Below are 17,334 nucleotides of genomic sequence, written 5' to 3'. Positions count from 1 at the left end.
TCTGTGCCAAGAGATGACATGATGTATAGTTTTTGGTGATGTTGAAATCAAAGAGTGTTCGTTATGTAGTCACAATTGTTCAGAAATGACCAAGTGTCTTTGGAGTGTCTGAGAGAGAGCCCTGATAATCCCATAGTACTTAGCTCATGCACAGAGTGCTGCTGTCTGATGTTGTCTTGGCTGAATGTGGTGTTTAACTGTACTGCAAGGGCCCTGTGATGAGTCCTGCACATATCCTGGTGTGGTTTGACAGTAAAACTTAATAAAAATTAACTTTTGCCTCTCCTTGAACATTTGAGTGGCTTTGAGCAGATATTAAAGGTATAGCACACTTCTATATTTTTCAGAATCAAAGATACTAATTCTAAGAGATTGATTCAAACTCTGGAGTTTACATGTATTTCCAGCCTGTTTCTTGTCAGGGAGTTTTATTCCAACCACATCCATTTTCTTTACACAGGGAATATCTTGTTCCCTTGAACTGGAGCTGCACTTAGGCTCAGATCGCAAGTGTTTAACGTGAACAGTGACAGAGCCTAAGTGCCTAAATGAAATCTTGTGATCCCAAGAACCTCCTCTTAGCTTCTGCCTGCCCTGATTGTGCTGAAACTTCCCAGTTGTGAGAGATCCTTAACTTAAAATAAAGTGCACTCAGAAGTGCTGCTTTCCTGGTTGAAATGAGCAGCATAGCACTTATCTTCCTCAAAGATCTCCCTGGATCCACAGATGAAGTGCTGCTCTTTGGGGGGTTGGTCTCTCCTCTTGCCACAGGGGGGATAAGACTGTGTTTCCCACTTTTGAGGAGAGTGTCCTAACCACCAGAATGTAGGGGAGGCTGGGGCTGGCTGGGATCTGTAATGTTTTTAATGAAATTGTTGAAATTGGCCAGAAAGAATGAAAGAGTAATTTGGCTGCAGAAAGATATTTCTCTTCTAGCTTAATGAATTAGATAATGAAACTATTTTAATGGTTCATCTGTGGTCATTTCCATGTAAAATGAAGGAACAGGCCATGGAAGAGAGTGTGGAAACGGGAGGGCCATCTACTCAGTTGTGTGTTTTACTTACTGTGCTAGTACATTGTCATTGTGCTACTTAAATTTCCCACCAAAGCATTTTTTTGCATGGTTTCTAGACAGACTTTGGGTCAGTCGTAGGAATAAACCTTTGGGAACAGCAAGGCATGAGCCTCTAGCCTTCAAGCAGAGCAGGGCTGGCCCTGGCTTCTCCCTTCCCTGGGTGTCCTCCCTGCAGGTCACAGCCCTGGAGCTCTTTGGTGTGGGGGCACAGAGAGCCTTGGGCACTGCCCTCCCTCCTTCCTCCCCTGGCAGCATCCAGAGCAACAAGGTGATCCTTTTCCTTATCCTAAAAGCAGCAGCCTAATAAGGTCCAAAGGGACAGGACAGGCTTGAGTTGTGTGGTCCAAGGACAAGGAGCAGTCTCTTGGCAGCAGTGAATTCAAACACCAGTGGGGGCAGGATTTAAATTCTGTCCCCACGCTCTTTAATAAGCTTCCTTCCACAGAGCAGACTGCATAATGCCTCAGACACCTCACACAGTGTATAGACAGCTTATAGACAGGGTGGAAGTGGGAGTGTGTTCATGTATGAGGGCCGTGTTCCCACTCTCACCTCCCTAAGGAGGATGCTCGTTATGTTGATTTTTATTTGCTGTGGGTATTGGAGGCTGTTGGGTAGGTTTGTTATGGGTAGATGATGAAGTAGGGCTTATTGCCAGGGTGCCAGCAGGGCGTGGAGCTGTGGAGCTCCCCCCAGGCTGGCTGGGCAGGAGCAGGGCAGCTCCAGGGCCAGGATGTGGGGCCATGACTGGGCAGGTTTGGCAGGGCTGTGGGAGCTGGAGACTGGCCAAGCTGCAGCATCCCTGGGACAAGGGCTGATGGTCCCAGGGCTGAAATGGGGTTCTGAGTCATGGGTAGGATGGAAGGAGTCCTGGGGCTGGGCTCCAGGCCCTGGCACCTGTCTCCAGTCATGGAGTTAGACCTGCTGGGCAGCAGCTTCACCAGAGGAAAATGGTTCATTTCTTCCTGCTCTGCATTCTCTGAGCAGTCTAACCATGGGTTTGCTTTCACAATCCTTTGAGATTAGTCTTTATTTCAGACAATGCTTTCAACACTAAAAGGGTCATAAAAATAGGCATTTCCTGAGAGCTTAGAAAGAAAAACTGTTAGTCTCCCATCCTTCTCCCTCCCCCAAATTATTTGATAATGGAATGGGAAGCTTTCCCATAATCTTTTGCTTGATTTTTGCTAATATGAACCTGTCAAAGATCGTGGCATTTCCTTACTGTGTGATGTGGAGCCAGCTGGAACCAAATAATCCACCCACGTTTTTCATCATCTTTGTATTATGATAGGAGCTTCTGCTTAGCAGAAATGAGAAAATACCTGTTATTCCTTCCTTGCTGTCATGGTGGCCACGTTGAGGCTGTTTCCTCTTGGCTGATGTCTGACTAAACCTGAATAAATGTGACCAGACCAAAAATAAAGGGTTTTCTGCCTGGAACCAACACCTTACTCTTATGGCAGTTCAAGAGGAAAGTAAATTAAGAAATGACGCTTTCCTTTCTACTCACTGTCCCAGATAAATATTTTCTAGGATAAGTAAGGAACATTCCTCCTTTGGCTTGAAGGTTCAGAGGTTTGGGTCTGAAAAAACGCCTTCCTTTATCCTTAACCTTTTTTTCTTACAGAAAGGAGAACTTTCATATGAGCTCCTGGACCTGCTTACCAGAGAACATGAGTAATTTCTGCTGTTACATGAATTGCTCTCTTCTTAACAAAAGCCATCTAAAGGATGGGCTGCCAGTGCAAAATACAGCTCCTCAGCCCCTTGGTTTCCAGGCCTGATGCCTCTGCAGCTGCAGGAAAGAATCTCTCCCATTTCATTTTCCCATTTGCTCCTTCTCTCTTAGTCTATATTGCATCTGTTTTAATAATCACTGTTCTGTGTGTAACATCTCTCAAAGTCTAATCCACTCCTATGGACCCACCTAGTGACGGCTTTACAGATCCTTTATATTCATAAAAGCACTTTTAAAAATCTTCTCATTATTTTTGTTAGGCTTGGGTTGTTTGTTTTTTGGGTTTTTGGGGCATTTTTTGTGTTTGAAATGTATCTCAGTACCCAAAATGAACACTTTCTTTGAATACTTCCTTCACTGAGAAAGCAATGATACTTAGGTGGTTACACGTGAATAAAAGCCTAAGTGCAAGGAGTATGGTCTCACTTCTCAGAAAATGACCACAAATGCTATGTAAAATACATCACAACAAGTAAGATTTGTCTGTGGTCTAAGTGTGAGGAAGCTTCTATTCACTGGTATGGGAATGGAAGAGATCTGTCCAGTTTAGAGTGATGCTGAGAGGCCTGCCCAGGGCTCCTGCTCTGTGTTGGGATGTTCTCAGCCTGAAACTTCTCTAGACACACAGACTGTAAAGAATTAGCAACATGCTGTGGCTTTCAGAGGTAATCTACTGCCTTGTTGCTTTGCTCAGTGATATCTATGACATTTTTGGACAGATAGAAACAGTTCAGCAACACCTGGCTTCAGCAACTGATGCTGAATATCTGGAAATCCTGGACAGGTGCTCCTGGCTTGTGCAGAGTGGTTATGTGTGGTCAGGCTGATGAGGCAAAGGTGCACAGGACTGGCTGTTCATGTGATGTGGGTCCAGTTAAGTGTATGTCATGTGTCTGTTGTCTCACAGAGGTGGGGATGAGCCTCCCTCCTGCTACTCCTGCTGTTCAGGAACCTGAAAATCTGAGTAGTGCAACAAACTGCTGCTCAGAGGTTTGCTCACTGTAGTCCTCCCCATTTAGTAAACTCCCTGTGCTATATTAATAACAGAATAGTCACATATGAGCATTCATTGTGGTGCACAGATCTTGTGTGTAACAACCTTTAAAAGCACAGTTCTAGGAATTTTTCATTGACTATCCTGTGTTTTAGGGATAGGCTGCAGGTCCTATACGGACATTGGAGAGAGCGGCAGAGATTGTGAATATTTACCAATAATGAAACTGTGTTTGCAGGTAAAGTTTTATTGAAATGAGATATTTTTGTAAGGTTTTTAAGAAATATGTCTTTATTTCAATTTTAAGAAACCCCAACCTGTAAGGTTTTGATTAATAGTGAAATTCTTCCATCTTGCTTTTATATACTTTCTCTCATGCTTATAAAAACACTCAAGCCATGCACAGTAGCCACACAAAACTCTCAGATTTGTAAATACAAGTCATTGGATCATTTCTAAAAAAAAACCAAACCAGTATTTTTTCTTCTATGGACTAGTCCATGGTTGGATTAGTCCAACCATGTACCATGTAAGAGTTTTGATAGTCTCAATACTCTTACATGGTACAAAATGTACTTATTGTACAACCTCTGGTCCAATTCCCAGTTGCAGGAACCTGTAGTTCCCTCAGGTCTGGAGAGCTGATGCCATTTCATATCACTTTTCACATCAAGACAGGCTCTGATTTTCTAGATATCCTTGGTATCGAGGCATGGCTAAAGATCATTAACCCCTGGAGGCTGCCCAAGTCTGGAGTATGGACTTGGCTCCAGGATGCTGGAAAACTTGATTTGCACAGCTCAGTATTAGAAGCGTAGCATTCAAATAGGTGTGGCTTAAAACTGGAGGACAACAGGATTATTGCTAGCTAGAAATGTGGGAAAACCCCATCCAAAACAAGCATAATGTCTTGGAGGTATTTAAGTTACACAGAAGAAATTCAGGTGTTTTCTAAAAGGCTATCCATGTCACATTTGTAAATATTTTTTCCCTCTGTATTGTAATACAGAATAATAGTTAAGGTTTTCTTCCTTGCTGTTGTAACACAGATTAATAGGTAAAAAGGGTAACAGGTTTGCTGAAAAACCAAATTATTTCCTAGTCATATTCAATTGTATAAGGCTTAAGAGGGAAATCTAACCTGTTCTTTTGCAATGTTAAGGATTGGCTACTGTCAAAGAAAAAAGTGAAGGAAAAGCAGATGCTAAACTCATCAAATGAAGAGCAACAGAGCTGTGGGTAAAGTTGGACATATCAAAATGTGCAACTGGAAATTGATGATGAGCTGAAATAGGGCTGCTAAATTAATATGTATTCTTTCCTTTTAATATTGGCTTCTAACCTGTAAGGTTGGAGAAAGCCATTTTTCTGCTTCTCTTTAATTGAACAGTAGAATTGATGCTGAGAATTAGTCTAATGACTTTTCTTTCCTTACTTGATAAATTGGTTGAAATGGTAATAAAAAATAAAATTAGGAGACATATAGATGAGTGTTGTGATACAATAGCTATCCATCAGCATAGCTTTTGTAGAGAAAAAAATAGGTATAAAGATAATTGCTTGAGCTTGTCAACAAATAATAAAATCAATCATTAGATTTTTTCCCTTTAATGGCAGTTTTTGAAAAAGACCTTCACAAGGTGCTTGAATAGACTGACTTTTATATGAGGAAAAAGCTATGAGACTTTTTAGAGAAAAGATAAATAATAAAAATAGAAGTTTATTAAATAAAAGAAAGGGAGATCAGTTATTTTTTTATTTTTTCAGTTATAAGAACGAGTCAGTCAAATGCAAACACATAAAATAGGAAACAGTTTTTTATGTTACTTGTAATTTACTTTTGGCTCAGAAGTAACATGTATTTGGATTTATATACTTTTATGAAGTAATAAAACAGTTAAAGCATTCAGCAGGAGGTGAGGGACAGGAATAAGTTTCCCCCCTCATTACAGAACACTTGTCCAGTCTGGGCCCACCTTGTTTGAAATATTGAGGAGATAATATAAAGGAGACTTGACTCTTACTTTGATGCAGGCTGTACTTTGTGTCTGAGACAGAAACCTCACTTAAATTCAGGGGTGATTTTTCAAACTAACATAAGAAAAAATTACTTTTATTAAGTGATGTACAGTTTTTTCATGCAATGAAACACAAATCCTGGCAATGTCATTTTTTTGTGGCCCTGTGTGTCATGGCCCACAAATCACCCTAAAAGCTGTGATCTTTTTAGAGATTATAGGCACAAGGCTTGCTTTTGTGTCAACTGCCTGCCCTGGCTGCATACAGCAGGTTTTGACTTTAACTACAATATTGGGACCCTTCTGAAAAATTTATGGCAACTTGCAAAATAAATGAAAAAGTCAAAACCAGTTAAAAAAAACAAACCAATAAACAAAAAAATGAAGAGGAAGAAAAAAAGTAGATGTCTCCTTCTCTTTTTATTTTCCACCCAATTTGCACTTCTGGAAACACCTGCTGCCATTCTATTGCTAGCTCAGACTGCCTTAAGAGAACAAGTTTCACCTGTGACATTCTCACTTGTGAAATCCCTGCCCAGAGTTTGAACCACATTGCTCTCAAGAAAGGGCAGTAGCCACAAGTGCCAGGAGAAATGGTTGATGGGACTGATTGTGTGGGGGCAAATGTTAAAAAGGTAAGTACAAATGTGATTTCATTTCTTGAAAAAGTGTTAAAAGGCTGTCTTATATCTGATGTGGTGACATTACACTGTTTCTGCATTTTGATGTTTTTCTCTGTATGGCTCAGACTGTTAACATTCAGAAGTTGTCTAATTTATTTTATTTTATTTATTGGATGGGGTCAGGCACTTTGTAAATTATGGACTGCATTCTCTGTGAATCAAAATATTTAGGTTGCTTGTGTGGTTCAGTCTTTGGCATCGTGTCACTAATTACTTTAACACAACTCTGAAATAATGGCAAAAAGAAAACGCATCGAAAAGAAAGAGAAATTAAACTTTGTACAACAAAACAAAAGCCACATCGGAAATAGAAAATGTTATTGAAAGCAAAAAGTGGGTGACCAAATGTGCAGTCTGGAATCAGTACAATCTTACATGGCAAGAGAAGAGACACTCAGCTCTGGATCTTCTCCAGGCAGAGGAAAATTTATGACATAAGTTTTCTTTGATAAACATTCCTGAGAAACATCTTTGTATTTTTATCTTAATGAATGTTTCTCTCAGTCCAGGGGTCTTTTTTTTTTTTTTTTCCCTGTGTTTTTATATTATTTTATATCTCCTTTCTGGGTCTTTTATATTCTGAATATACCTCAATGGCAACTGTTGAAGATCTGTCTTACAAGCTAATTGGTACTAGAAAGTAGTCAGCCCTGTACCTGGCTTGCATTAGGGCTTTTGAAGAGGGTCCCCAGATATTCTGATTTGCCCATATTTATGCTTCAGAACCCTGTGGCAGTATTTTTTCCATTTTTCCCTGTACAAGGTACAGAAGCATTCCCAGGGGCCTTTAGCATTCTACCCTGGCAATGTTTCTGTCCCATGTAATGAGAGATGAGAAGCAAGAGTTAAGCCTCCATAGAAATAGCAATAACAAGCCATTGGTCTGCTTTATACCATACTTAGGTATTTATTTCTCTGTAATAGTGGCTGAATTGAAGTCTGTGTGCTGAAAGTAGGAGTTTAGATTTTTGCTCTTACTCAGAAGTGGAAAATCACTTAAGAAACTTCATCAGGGCACCGTTAAAATAAATTAAGGGTTACGTATGCTTTTGTAACTTTAAAAATGAGCTGCAGCTCTACATACTCACTGATTGCTGCTCACTGTTCAAGGTGTAGGATGTTTTATATTTCCTTCCCTTGCATTTAATGTCATTAGAATCACTGCTTAATTTAGAGTTTGATCTTCACAGTGACTCGTACAACAAGTTAAATATCAATAGACTACATTTAATAAACACTGATTTGTATTTATCTTATCATAGGCTGTACACATAATGTAGGGATCTCATGCATAGCATACTAGAAGGGAATATAGTTCCAAATTTGTTCTGAATTTGACATTTCAGTATTTCTATTTATGAAACACTTTTTAGATAGCAGTTACACGAGTCCTTATGATTATACAGACTAAAAGAGAATATAATAGATAAAGAGTTTACAGAATATAGGAATGTTACCTCTTTTTGTGTTCTCTAATTGCAATTGCAGTCAAAACTGTAAACTGGTTCAGATAGAGGATATTTCTTACAAAAAGCCTAATTCTTCCCTGTTCCTCCAGTAAAAAGTGAATACCTAATGGTAATATTATTTGAAAGAACTTTATATTGCTACTTTTTGTAATCCACTGAAGCATATAAAATGGAGGGCAACTATGAATTAAACACTGCTTGAGTCATGCACACCTGCAAAGAGTTCAATCTGGTTAGCTCAGGGTGGCTGCAGCTCTGTGCTAAAAGTGTCACAAATGACTGCAGTGGCACAACAACGAAACCACTTCTAGTGAGGGAAGCAGACAGTCGGTGTACGTGTGGGTGTGGAGAATTTGGGTGGCAAACACCAGAGCAAACCTCATGACCACAAGAGGAAGGCTGGAATGCCTTCACAAAACACACATTTCTGGGTGATGTGGACTCTTCCAAAAACGCCCTTGCACTTCTGGTTGCATGTTGCTTGATGATCAATGGAAGCAAAGCTGTTTGTTTTAAACCCAGTGTCCTTGTTGTACAAGTTAGAGCAGACTAGAGTGGAAAAAAGCAGTGGGATTAGAAAGACAGAGACAAAATGTGATGACTAACCTTGTTCAGTGGATCAGTCAAAAAGGAGACAGAATTGTTATTGTGGGAGTGATGAGGATGTGGTGGGATAAGAATTGTGAGAGCCATGAAGAAAGGCCCAATGGGTCGAGCAGGGAGATCTCAATTTCAGTGCACTTGGAGTCATCTTGACAATTATTACCTACCATTGCAAATGGACCAAAGCTGTGGTTTTAGGATACTCACGCTCAGAAGCTCCTGTTGCCTGTTAAGTCCTGATTTCTACCAACCCCTCCTCTGCACAAGCACTGGGGAAAAGGGGAGTAATTTCCCTTGGCTGGGAGTCAGTTCTCTGTTTTGGGGTGTGGTGGCAGGCATTTACACCTCCACAGCAGGCTTTGGGAATGGCACTGAGGGAGAATGTTCGTGCTGGCACCGTCATTGGAGAGGCTGAAGGTTGGACAGGGAACAGACCTGTCACTCCCAGGAGCCATCCCTGTGACCAGGAAGGAGGTGGAGCAGGGACACTAGCCCAAGGTGAGGCTGTGGGCTTCGGTTGGGATGGGATGTTCCATGCCAGATAGCTGCACTGAAAAAAGCACATTAAAAAAAAAAAAAAAAAAAGACTCAGAGCAATAGGTTCCTATTTTAGTAACATTTCATGTTCAGAACCTTAATGAGGAACTGTAAATTTGAAATCCAGTTATCTTAAATAATTTCAATCACAGTTCCTATCCATGGGTATGCTCTCTATTTTTATGACTATTTTTTTTGTAAATGGTCCTGGTTTTGTTTAATTTTTTTTTCCAAACTGCTTCTGTGCAGACCAAGCATACTAAGACAAACAAAGAGACCTTGTATACAGAAATAATAAAACTCCCTCCAAAACAGAGGGAGTTGGGAGAGTGAGAGACCAACTCACAACACAAAATCAGGATTGTGCCATCTCAATAATATTTCTCGGTTTTACAATTAAAAGTTACTTATTGCTAAAATAGATAAGTAATTTAATTTTAGATGTGTTTACATGTACTATTTTAATTTCTGAAAATCCCTACTTATATTATACTTTGAAAATATATTAGTGTTGAGATTCCTTTACCCTGGCTGATTCAGAGTGGAGAGGATAAAAGAGTGAGTTTCAACCTCCTTTAAAAAAATAAATAGGGACTTTATTGTAATATTCAGGGAAGTTTGAATTTAGATGAAGGTTCAGATTTCTTTTTAAGGGTAGCATCAGTCCTTTTTTACAGGGAGGGTTGCAGATGGTAGGGCCTTGCTAAAAGTGCAAGTGAATAACTGATAAATGAGGACTTCCCACTTACAAATGAGATGGTTTTACTTTTCCTTGAAGAAATGCAGTAAATTGAAAAACTCTAAATAGCACAGAAATTTCAGTCCTCCAGACCGCCTTCTCCTTCTCAGATTTTGCTATACTATATTCAGCATTCAGTTTTGCCAACATTGAACATGCCTGATGTGGCATTTACATTCTTTAAAAAAGGCATAGATTAGTTTTATTTCTAAGAGTTAACTTCTCCTCTTGACACATGTACTTAATTCCCATTAATGGAAATGGCAGCTAGGCATGCACACTGGAAGGAAAAATCTGTTCCTAAGCATAAGATCCAAACTGCATTGTAGCTAAACATTTCCATGCTCTGAAGTAAGCACTCATTATTTGCGAGATATTTTTCATAATAAATGCATCAACCATGCTCTATTCTCCATCCACTCTCCCATAGTGTGTTGCAAAACACCCTTTCTTAGAAGTCTTACAGATTCATTCTTAACGCTGCAGTTGTTTTGTGCGTGTGCCTAAAAAAGAAAATCTGTTTAGGATCTTCAGAGTTTTGCATATTTTCTGTGAGAATTTTCCAGTAAATCGTTCTGTGGAACATCTTACATTGCCTTGGACTTCATAGGTCTCTATTATTAAAACCTACAGTGGAAATAACAAAACCCAAAGAGCTCTTTTTTTCCCCCCCAGATCTTCCTTTGCTTAAGTATTGCAGTATCTGCCAAAGGCACTAGACTGAAGTGATATCATTTAAGGATTTAAAAAAAAAATAATGTTTCATTTAAGGTTTTTCTTCTTCCTATATGCTTGTCTAAAGACTTGAGGATTCTGCCTGTGCAATATTCCAGAGTTACAGTATTTTTAACTTGAGCTGGGTGCATAATTGATTTTTTTTGGTTCACTTCTTGAACTGGAGAACCACAATAGCAAAAAAAAAACCCAAAAAAACCCCAAAACCCACCAAAAAAAAAAAAAAAAACCAACAAAAAAACAAACCTCAGCTAACACAAAAATTCTTATAGGAGTTTATGATTTCAGTTATGTCCCCTCATCCAAATGGAAATCAGAGCTTTTTTGTTTAGTTCAACCCAAATTGTCCTCTTTTACTGGGAGTTTTTTTTTTTTTTGGGTACCCCTTAAAGGAAGCAAAGCAAGAGAAATGCAGATTCACTGCATTACTAGGGGAGTAGTAAGAGGGTTTCTATTTTTCTCCTCAGTTAAAGACATTTGAACTTGTGTCTGAATTCTCAGTTTGAGAAGAAAGAATTGTAAGCATTAAATGTGGATGCTGGAGGTTGCAAGTGGGTTTTGTAACCACGACCCACTCAGTAAAAAGGGGCACCAGAGCTTCCTATTACTAGTCAAAAGTTTCAGAACAAGATAAAATTTCTTATGTTAAAAACCGGACAGTTGCATGTTACGTACATTTTCTTCTTTCTCAGTGGTTATTTATCCAAATTTCTCAGTTTTTCCACTTTCTGATGTGCTAGCAGACTTTGTGACATGTCCTGCAATTTCTAAAAAGCAAGCTAAAAGTCAATATGAAATCATTTTTAGAAGGGTTTCAAGATTCCCTCAAATCACTTAACTTGCCTTTTCTACATCTTGCAATTGCAGTTGAACTTCTTATGAGAAAGTAATTTCATCAGACAGTCTATACTTAACTGTCTATACTCCAGTAATATATATATATTACCCATATAATCCAGTATGGGATAAGGATACCATAACACAAAATTACTACAACGGTAAGTTGTTTTTTTCTCCTCTTTGGACATCACTCTGTTTCCCCCCAGTTATCTGGGAGCAAGAGCTCAGAATTTGCAGGAAACATAAAATGAAGGTAATGGGGAAGGTACCTGAACGCAAAATGTACTGGGGTAAGAGTAACTGTAAACTAGGTTAAGTAAAAGAAGAGTTCATGTCACAACCATTCAGGGGAGAGATCTCAATTTCCTTTCTTACTTCCATTTCCTCTCCCCTTCTGAGCTCTCCCTTTTGCTCAGTTATCTTAGTTTTCTCTCCCACACTTTTATTTTTCTTTTTTTCCTCCTTTTAATACGGTTCTTTCTGCTTCTTCCTCATCTAGCCCATGTCTTCCTCTATAATTCCTGATGTTGATGGTGGTTGCTCTGGTTTATAATCATATTAGCTGAGAGCCAGCAAACCAGGAGCCCCAGTGTGCTAGGAATAATACCAGCTTGGGGGGGGTATGTGATCATTGTCCTGAAAAAGCTCAAATGGGAAGTGATATGTGAAAGGGGTAAATACACGTGAAGAGACAAAGGAAGGACGTGGTGGAAGAAGGGCAGTTGTGGAGTGGAGCTGAGCTGGTAAAAGGATATGAGGTTAGAGCTGAATGGAGCTAACATGCAGTCAAAGTATGGTATTCCTGTTCTACACAAATGTTCGAGATTTATACTTCTTTTAATAAAAGATGGTCTTAATTTTCTTCCAGATGTGGCTTCTGTGTAGCTTCACTCTGTAAACTTCTCCCAGGGCCAGGGTGTGAGGGGAAGCAATAGAAACAGGGGAAGCATAGCAAGAGCTGGGACAGAAGGAACAGCATTTATGGATGGGCAGTGGTGCATCAAGGGGAAAATGAAACACCAAGAAGAGGGGCCCTACAGAATGTGAATACAGAAATGAAGCATGTTTTAAACAAAACAGTAAAAGTAAAAAAAAATCGGTGGGGAAAAAAAGCTCAAATATGCACATATATATATATATATGTGTATGTTTCAGCAGCATAAGGGCTGTTGTTGACTGTGAGGCATGTGGGGTCTTTGTTTTTCATTCTTTTGCTGGAGTTGACTAACTGTGTCAACTTGGGCAAGCTCCTAAGCCTGCCTGCATCTCAGTTTCCTTATTTGAGGCCAAATTCTCTTACTAAGTAGCCTCCTACTCCACACAGAGATTTGCTGATTTGAATGGAGCCCCTGCAGAGTGAGATACTTTTCAATACAAATAAAGTTTTGGAATCGGCCCTAATTATATTTATTACCTGCAGAGGAGTAATGTGATACTTAACATGGTTTGAGACCCTCAGATGAAAGACAAAGTATTTGGAATTGTTCTTTTTAATCATCTGCTGCCTTTTCAAAGTCTACTTCATGGCTGTCCTAAAAGGGATCGCCACTAAAAAACAAATGAAAAATCCGTGTAGATATTAACAGGTTTGTGGAAAATATGATTTGCTGGGGGCTACCGAAGGGAGGCGGCTTGCCCTGCCCCGCGGTGAGGAGCCATTAGATCTCGCTCATGCCAGAAGTGGACAGACTGTGCTCGGCTGGGCGCGCCGTGGCGGTGGAGGAAGGCAGGCTCTGCACATCCTCCTTTGTGCCTTGGCAAAGTTGGCTGCGGCGTTCTGTGCCGCGGTCGGGCCGGGCGCTCCCGGCGCTGATGAGCACAAGTTGGGAGTGGGTTTGCTCCTGGTGATTAAAGCCAGCAGCCCCGACTCCCAGCTGATAATGCCTTTATACCAGCGCTGGATTGACTGGCCTCTGCACGAGCCTGCTGCTTTCTAACATATGCACCGGGAGCGAAAAGCAGCAAATTAAACAGCGTAGCTGTTGGATATTAAAAATAATAAGTTTTTCTATTTGGCATTTTTCTTAAGCCAGCGGGCATGAAAATGTTGAAAGTTTTATGGATGCTCCGTGCAAATATGTGTATATATTTCTAAAAGTAAACTTGCTATGTCCGTGCCACTGGGAGGCAGGGATGAGAGGGGTGGCAATGGACCTAATCAAACTGTTCTGGGGTCAAAACCACGTGGGTTTTAAAGGCCCTTAATGTTGTCCAGCTGCAGATTAAAGCGGGGGGAAGAGAGAAAAGAATTAGGGCAGGGGAGCTGGAAAGAATGGGGTATAGATATGTGGTCCTGTGTGGGTGTGTTTGCACGTGTGTGCGAAAGAACAGGGAGCCCGATTTTTTTCTCCTTTTTTTTTTCCTTTCCCCTCCCGCCCCTTACTGCGAGTTCAGTGCCAGGCCGGACCCGGGCCGCGCAGACTATTGAGGCTTTGTGCGCTCCGCTGGCAGAGTAGCCCCCGGCTAATCCCCGCGGCTCGGACGGGAATTTCCCCGCGGCGCTCTCCCGGCCGCTGCCCCCTATCCCCGCCGGGGCGGATCCGGGAGCGCCCAGCCCGCCGCACGGAGAGGGATGCGGCTGTGCCCGGGCAGGGATGCGGGGGCTGTCCCCGCGTGTCCGAGGCCCGTTACCTGCCTGCTTTCCTCGCCTGGCAGATTGTTATCTGGATAATTGGAAGTGCGGCGGAGGCTGCGCTCCGCCAGCCAGCCGAGGGGCTCTGCAGCCGCGCCTCGTCCACCTTGTTATCAGGGATTGTCTGGGCAGGGGAAATGAGAGGGAGCCACGACCGAGGGACTTCTACTGCTCGCTCGGGGGGGGGGAAGGGGGTGTGATTAAACAGAAAACGAGAAAAGCCCTAACAGATGAACGGAAAGTTTATTTTTGTTGTTGTTTGAACATCCGTGTGTGTGCGTTCGTGTGCGCGCCCGCTGTTTTGGCATGTGGCTACCTTTTCCGTTGCACACAACAGGGCTGTTTGATGGAGTTTGGAGCTGAGGAAACTTTGGGTTTGTTGCCAGGACGGTTCGCAGCACTTTGTGGAAAGCAAGAGCTAACAGTGAGACCGACAGAGTGAGTGACAAGTTGTTTACAGGTTTCCTTGAAGGGGCCTCTGCTATATTTCAATCTGTCAAAGTTGCTTTTCTTCCCTCAGAACAATGCCTGATTGTTGTGCGGGTGATTTTTTTTTTTTTTTCCCTACCCAAAGAGAGAGAGAAAGAGGGAGAGAGAAAGCGAGAGACCGGGAAGGGTGGGGGGGAAAGGAATGAAAATTCTTCGGAGCACAAATGCCTTTGGTAACATTTTTATGTGTTTAATCTCTTCTCCCCTATTTCAACTCCGAGAGTTGATAACTGTTTCAATTTAATCAGTCTGCTCTTGTTTTATCTTCTTTCTCCACTGATCTTCCTCAGCGTAGGGGATTTGCTCCTGGTTTGCCGGTTTAGGTGGATTGTCGGACTGCTTTTTGTTTTTTTTCCCCCCTCCTCCCCCCCGCCCCCCCCCCCCCCCTTATCCCCTCCACCCCTCCACGTTTTTTTAGGACATTGAAGGAGTTGACTTTTCCCGTTTGGCGGCGGCGGGCGAGCAGAATTAAAAGGAAAGGACAGGCCCCCGGAGGTCGCGCAGCGCGGCGGGGGGAGCTGCGCGCTCATCGTGCTGCGAGCGCGCTGCCCCTTTAAGAGACTGGTCAAGGAGTCCTCGCTCAGAGCGAGCGAGCCGGGAGGGAGGGAGGGAGAGGGAGGGAGGGAGAGAGCGAGCGAGAGAGAAAATCAATCGGTTTAGAAGGTTTGGACTCACTTGACAGGTTCAGTTGGAGGCGACCATAGGTGGCTGCTGTGACAAAGGGAAATTGTGCTTTTCCAGCATGCTAACTGACCCTGATTTACCTCAGGAGTTTGAAAGGTGAGTCGAGTTGTCGGGGCGGGGGTGTGTGTATATGTATGGGGGTGTCTCTTCCCTTTTTGTTTTTTTTTTTTTTTTTTTCCGTTCTGTTTCGTGCTTTGTTTGTTACTGCATTATTATTTCTATTTTTTTTTTTTTTTTAATTTATCCGAGCACGCCCGTTGGCGCGCGTGTGCGCGGATGGGCAGCGGGCACACGGACACGCGGGGACGGGCGCGCAACTCCGGCGCTCGGCGGCAGGAGGCCGGGCAGGGAGGCGCTCCCCCCGCGCCCGTCCGCGTCCCCCCCGCGCTCCCTCGGTCCCCCGGCGCCGTGTCACTGACCGGGGTGGCGGGCGCCGCCGAGCCCCCGGCCCCCGGGCGGAGCGCCCGCGGCGCGCAGCTTTGTTCCGGGGCCGCGGAGGCTGCCGTGCCCTCCTGCTGCACACGCTCCGCTACCCCAGCCGGGCCGCCGAGCCACCTTCCTGGGCGCAGCCTCCCCGCTCCTGCCCGGGGACTCCCCGCAGAGCGGTCGGAGGATGCCCGGTGGCGGCCAGGCTCCCGGGCATCTTCCAACTTCCAGCCTCAGGCTCCCGTCAAACTTGGGAAGGCGCTCTGCCGAGCACATGACCTTTTGTTGATCTAGCAGGAGCTATTATTTTTAGGCAAGTTAACATCCCAGCCCTCCGTCAGGAGAACATCTTTCTGCATGAGGGGCGGGGGGGGGGGGGGAACCCCAAAGAGAAAAGGAAAGGGAAAAAGTGAAACTCTTGCCTCCAAGTTTTGGCCGTCGCCTCTCTCGCGGAGTGTCAAGAGCCGGGTCTGGGTATGACGAGCGGGCTTCGGGTATGACGTAGATGTGCCTGTCTCCCCCTGCCCGAAACAGGAGCCTTCCCTGCTTGGAATCAAGTTTTTGCTGTCAGTGCTGGTGGCTTTGCTGGACCTCCGAGAGTTCAGTCCTTATTTCATATGATCTGCTTCTCCTGAGATGCTTGGAAGCGTTTTCTCAGGCTCTTGTACGTCCGTGCGTTGATGGTCCCGCATCCCTCCCCTCCGGCTTCTTCTTTAAAGGTTATTAATAGCCCCTTTTGCGGCTGCAGTAAACAATCCAAACTTTCATTTCTAAACAGTAAATGAAAGAATGCCAGGATGCGCGTTACTGAGGTTTTTCTCATCTTCGTGAAAGCTACCTCCTGTATAAACATTTGGTTGTATCTGACTATGCAATACAAGCTAGGTGCTAGACCAGCTGGTTAAAAATATGCTAAGTCAAGCTGTTCATCGTTCAAACCTACTGAATTTGATAGTAAAGGCATAGAAAAGAAGGCAAGATAAAAACATTTTAAGTGGGCTGAGGAACATGCATGCAAAGGAAGGACAGGAAAGAACACTTGAATTAAAAGATCGGAGAAAATTAAAATTTGGAAATGCAGAAAAGAACTATTTTAACACTTTCAATCCTTGTTCTGAAACTAGAACACTTCCTTACTAGAAAGTGAAATTGGCGAGGTTGCTCTACTCCAAGGTCGTCTTTAATGCAATTAATTTTCCAGACTTGGAATACTTGGCATTTTCCTTCGGTTTCTTAGCATTACAATAATATAACAAAATTGGTTTTGTTCACGTGCACTGTATTAACTTAGTTCAACTACCTGAGGAAACTGTTACTGTTTCTGATGTCAAATTTGATCTGGCATCATGCTCATGTATTTGTCGTTTCCATGCAATCGATAGATTCAAGTATTTCATGTGCCTCACTAAGTTTACACATAGAAATTTATAAGCGAACAATTTTGATTATTCTTTGAACTTTGTGATGAGCACAATGCTTGTAAACTCTCTGAAGCAGAAAGAAGTCCTTTCATTTTCCTGCTGGGGGGATTTTTTTTTTTTTAGCTGAAGTTTCTCTGCATTATAAATATAGTTACTTATATACATTTTATATATAAACAAGTCATTTGGGGCAACCATCATCCTTAGAATGAGCTTCTCTACTCCCTTCTTTTTTTTTTTTTTTT

The 17,334-nt window shown here is 42.5% G+C and overlaps 1 protein-coding gene across 6 annotated transcripts in view; it reads left to right on the top strand.

Moving 5' to 3' along the window:
- Positions 1 to 17,334, top strand: part of SOX5 (SRY-box transcription factor 5) — a 611,216-nt gene that overhangs the window by 309,844 nt on the left and 284,038 nt on the right. For 4 of the 6 annotated variants that reach the window (XM_053977626.1, XM_053977625.1, XM_053977621.1 and 1 more), the window contains exon 1: positions 15,211 to 15,338. The exons of the other annotated variants lie outside the window; for them this stretch is intronic. In XM_053977626.1, the coding sequence (XP_053833601.1) occupies positions 15,301 to 15,338 (38 nt within the window). In that variant the 5' untranslated portion in view covers positions 15,211 to 15,300. Of the gene's footprint in view, positions 1 to 15,210; positions 15,339 to 17,334 lie in introns of those variants that run through there. 6 annotated transcript variants of the gene reach the window in all.

This window comes from Vidua macroura, chromosome 5 (assembly GCF_024509145.1).
Source record: "Vidua macroura isolate BioBank_ID:100142 chromosome 5, ASM2450914v1, whole genome shotgun sequence".
NCBI lineage: Eukaryota > Metazoa > Chordata > Aves > Passeriformes > Viduidae > Vidua > Vidua macroura.
Note: the sequence above shows the minus strand (reverse complement) of the source record. Positions and strands in the feature narration are given on the sequence as shown.